We start from the raw sequence: 4,922 nt of genomic DNA on the forward strand, positions 1-4,922 counted from the left end.
CTTTTTCTTCAGCCCCGTCCAGGCTGCAGAGAGGTTGCCGCCATTAAGTTTCTCCTGGCGATCTTGATGGCTCTCTTGACCTCCCTGTTGATCTTCTTTTTCTCGACCTCGGTGCCCGAGAAGTGAGGGAGGCTGGGCTGCTCCCAGGGGTGCTGGTGGTGGTGTTCACTGCTGCCATTTTCTTCAGGCCCTGCCAGGCTGCACAGAGGTTACCGCCATTAAGTTTCTCCTGGCGATCTTGATGGCTCTCTTGACCTCCCTGTTGATCTTCTTTTTCTCGACCTCGGTGCCCGAGAAGAAGATGCGCTTCTTCCTGTTGATGATCTCCTTCAGCTCCTTGGTGATCCAGGGTTTGTTGTTGGGGAAGATGGTGACAGTCTTGGAGGGGATGATGGTTTCCTCACAGAAGATCAGCAGAGCCGAGGGGGGGGAGGATGGCGGGCTTGTATGCATCAGGAATGGAGCCGTAGCACTTGTCCAGCGTCTTCCCCTGGCGGGTGGTGCGTGTGATGTACTGGTTGAAGCCTTTGAGGGATTTCTCTGGGTTGCAATGGTTGAAATCTCCCATGATGAATTTGGGAGAGTCGGGGGAAAGGTGCTCCAGTCTGTTGAGGGTGCATCTGATGTGTTCGGTCGCCGTGGTGGGCTTGGCTCTGGGGTGGATGTAAACGATGCTCCATACTAAGTGGCAATGTGTTATTTGTGGGGGCTTAACACCACTCAAGTTCTGATCGGGGAGGCGAGAACTTGTTTATTCCTTGAGGTTTCTTCCTTCAGCCTCCTCTTCAATGCATGCTCAGTTTGGTTAAGATCTGAGGATTGACTTGGTCAGTCATAAGACCTTCCGCTTTTTCCCCTGATGAAGTCATTTTTTGTGTTGGCACTGTGTTTTGGGTCATTGTCTTGTATGGTGAAGCTTCTTCTGATTAATTTGGATGCTGGATTTGGATTTTCTGTACATTGATTGACAAAATGATTTTGTTGATTTCACAATTCATTCTGCTGCTTCCATCATGAGTTACATCATCAATAAAGACTCGTGAGCCCGTTCCAGAAAAAAACCCATGCAAGCCCAAACTATTTCATTCCCTCTACCATGCTTCACAGATGAGGTTGTTTGTTTTGGATCAAAATCAGATCTCTTCTTTCTCCATACTTTGGTCTTTCCATCACTTTAGTAGATGTTGCTCTTGGGTTCATTAGTTCATAAAAATTTTGTGGCTCATCTTTGGTCTTTGCCAAATCCAATCTGGCTTTTCAATTGTTTTTCTAATGAGTGATTTGCATTTAGTGGTATGGCCCGTGTATTTCTTGAACCATTTTTTTTTTAACAGTGGATTGTGTTAACTTCACTCCTGCCCTGTGGAGGTTGTCAGTGATGTCACTGAGTGTTGTCTTTGAGTACTCACAAATGTTTCTATCATCAACTACTGTTGATTTCATTGACTGACCTGTTCGATGCACAGTTTCATTTGTTTTCACGCCATCAAAATTAGCATCAATTTCCTTGGCAAATAGTGCTTTACTTGGCTCTGCAGCAGTTCCATAATACACTCATAAATATGTATTAGCAATAGTAATATGGGCTGCTTTCTTCACATGGGCACTGCTAGCTCTGGAGCAAACCATATAGCCAAAAAGAACCTCCAAAGAAATGCATGGTAATTGTGGGACCAAGAATTTTCGGCCTGATAATAGGAAAAAAGACCTTATTTCTATCGGTCCAATGATATGGACCGATAAAATGTTATTAATATTAGGCGGTATTTAAGCCAATATTGAAAGTCACATCTGCACCGCAGATCCTCAATGACCTGAGGGCTGCCCTTCAAAAAGACTGGGATGCCATTCTTCAGAAGACAATAAGTCGATTTATGAAGAACATGAGACGTTGTTGTCAAGCTGTAATTGATGCTCAAGGGCACATGACGAGCTACTGAGATGTTGAAATTTTTTTGTTGTGGTGTACCCAACGTTGTTGTTAACTCCTTCTGCTTAAATTTCCTACTTCAATGATGTGATATCACTGTAGCTTGAAGTTTTTACATTTTTTGGAAATGGGAATATTTACTTAGCAAATCAATTTATGATCCATATGCGCCCCAAGATTTTCACTTGCACCCCGAACATTTCAAGTTTAGGGCCACTGTGCTCCAAGTGAAAAAAGTTAGTCTGGAGCTTATGTTATGTCGTGTCATGTCAGTTTAGTGTAATTTTTGTCGAAATTTGTGTTACTGATAAAAAGCTGAAGCGTGTTTGAATTGCTGCGGAAATGTGGAATACGAAATTTGAAATGGTTTGGATCAGTCGAGAAATGCGTAAGGGCTAGGATTTCAAAGTCATCAAAAGTAGTAAATGTTTGAAAGCCACAATTGCTGTGTGTACTTGCCTATGTGGCAGCGGTCACATCTGCAAGGACTAATATACTCCATCCCCTCTGCATAGACAACTGCACCAAGAAATCAATTCGTTGCCACTTATCTGAGACTTCCTGCTATTAGTTAATTCTAATCAATGCATGCAACAAAATTCGGTGTAGCTTTGCTTACCTTTCAGCTTTTATGTATTAGTTCTCTCCTCCATGGTCAGACTGCTAATGAATGCCCCTTGAGTGAAGCCAACACTGGATAATATCACCATAATCCCTACTTAATTGTGGTCTTCGTGCAGAAAAGCCTACTCACGTTTGTAGAAATAAGAACATATCAAAAGTTGGCTAATTTCACAATTGATGGATGGGCGGGAATTGTGGAGATCTAGTTGTATACAAACAATACAAAGTCATTTTTCCATATGTCCATTTTAAATGTTTTTGTGCTTACATGACAAGTCCATTAACCAGTATCTCTCTCTCTCTCTCTAAATGTTTGCAGAACCTGCTTGTCACAGGCTTCAGAAAGATCTTGAAGAAGCATGACAAGATATTGGATACACCACGGGGTGCTTATTGGAGAGTTGCCCACGTTGAAGTCGCTCCATTCTACACTTGCAAGAAAATCACACAGCTTATTTCTGAAACTGAGGTAAGCAGACTTCATGTTTCACGACTGTAAAAAAAATTGTTTTCAAGATTTTTCAGCCACAATGAAATAATTGCATGTATACAGTAGGGTGGTCCATTTTGGAAAAGTTTGTCGGATTCGTCGGGCCGGGTCGGAAATCTTGTCGATACTATGACACAAGGATGTGTGCAAAATTTTATTCCGATCGGATAATTTTATCCCGTCCCGCAGAGCGACCAAAGTTTCCCCTATGGAAAGAATGTTACGGGGCTGAATGGTAGTACGGTTTCTCCCGTACAGTAAGGATTTTGTTTTGCTCAGTTCGCACTTGCAATAATTCAAAGACGGAAGACAGGAACGCATGTATTGCAAAAAAGGCAACCGTGGTTATCCTTCAACACTGGTGAGATTGTTGGTCCATGTTAACTGGTCCATCTGTCTATCTGTCCATCTGTCTATAATGTCCATCAACACTAGTGACACTGTTAGACCGCAAAAAAAACGAAATCCGCCGTGCGTGCCATCCCATGCCTACTTCGCGCACGGGTGCAACGCCCGGTGTCGCTCCACGACCTGCAGAAGGTGCTGTCGCTGTTCCTCGTCGCGCGTGATGGCGCCGCAGAACGCGCTGATGAGGGCGACGCCCCTCTCCGCAAAGTCGTTCACCACCCGTAGGTGACGAGCGCGCCGACGAGCCGTGGTGATGTTCGATGTCGAAAAGCGTCCTCAGCTCAGCGTCCAGTAAGAATTCCGGCGATTCTCGACTTCAATTGAAAGATATTAGCTCGCCAGTAGGTGACCGTTGTGTGTTAGGCGTGCGTTTGAGTTTGTCTCCGGCTGCTGAGAGCAGCGATGGAATGGTTAGTTAGTCAGGAGGTGATCGTTCGGGCAACATTCAGCCCAGCCAGTGTCACGCATGGCAAAATACACGGTTAAAATACACATGTTCACCCTATTGAGACCAGTTGTTATGGTGGAAACTTTGGCCGCTTTGCGGGACGGGAAAATATCATCAGATCGGAATGAAATTTTGCACAGAACCTTGTACCATAGTATCGACAAGAATTCCGACCCGGCCCGACGAATCCGACAAACTTTTTTTTTTGCCATGAAAATGTGGACCACCCTAGTATACAGTCATGATGAAAACATTTGAAAATGTCATCAAACCTTAAAATTCGTACAATTTTATTATCATGCATTGGGAACCCTGCACATTAAAATCAAAGTCAATGATTCTCAACCAATGGACTGCTTTGTTGGTACATACATGAGATTCCAGATGTGCTTGATTTGTATTCAGTTCTGGGGAATAGGTGAGCCAATCAATGGCATGCTTTCATCATCCCATCACTGCTGACACAGTCCAGCCACATGAAGCTGGACACTGGAAGAATCCAGGGTCCACTGCAACACGTTCGGCTCTGGCAATGGGTTTGAGGAGCTCATCCCTAAAAATGTCTTAAAATAGCTTGAGAAATGGTGACAATCTAAGACAACCAGAACAGTCCAATTGCAATCGATTCATTGCCTTAAGAATAAAATGACTTGGATGAATCAGAATATTCACAGGCATGTGATGCTTGTTGGCTCCTGTAGAAAACAGTAAGTACTGTATTTTCCACACTATCATAGATGGCAATTTTCCGCGTATCCGCGGAAATCCGCCGTTTTATTTCTTAAATTGATCATTTTTGTGAATCGTCTAAATCCGTTGAGAAAATTTTAGGGGCGGTCAGGTACCTTATCGTCGAGTTTTCACGAGCTCTCCCGAACAGTCTCTCCGTTTTCCGTTTGTAAACAGCCCTGCGATTGGACGTGTATGAAAGCTTCAACTAATCAGATCACAGCTCGATTATATACGGCCCAGCGATTGGTTAACTACAAGCGATTGGACCAATCAAATTGCATGTAACATAT

The 4,922-nt window shown here is 43.7% G+C and overlaps 1 protein-coding gene across 3 annotated transcripts in view; it reads left to right on the top strand.

Annotated features, from left to right (window-relative positions):
- LOC109521336 (xenotropic and polytropic retrovirus receptor 1 homolog) overlaps nt 1-4,922 on the top strand; it is a 71,841-nt gene that overhangs the window by 17,269 nt on the left and 49,650 nt on the right. For all 3 annotated transcript variants that reach the window (XM_019879153.1, XM_019879154.1, XM_019879155.1), the window contains exon 5: nt 2,874-3,023. In XM_019879153.1, the coding sequence (XP_019734712.1) occupies nt 2,874-3,023 (150 nt within the window). The remainder of the gene's footprint in view (nt 1-2,873; nt 3,024-4,922) is intronic.

Source organism: Hippocampus comes, unplaced genomic scaffold (assembly GCF_001891065.2).
Source record: "Hippocampus comes isolate QL1 unplaced genomic scaffold, H_comes_QL1_v1.1 scaffold85, whole genome shotgun sequence".
Taxonomy (NCBI): domain Eukaryota; kingdom Metazoa; phylum Chordata; class Actinopteri; order Syngnathiformes; family Syngnathidae; genus Hippocampus; species Hippocampus comes.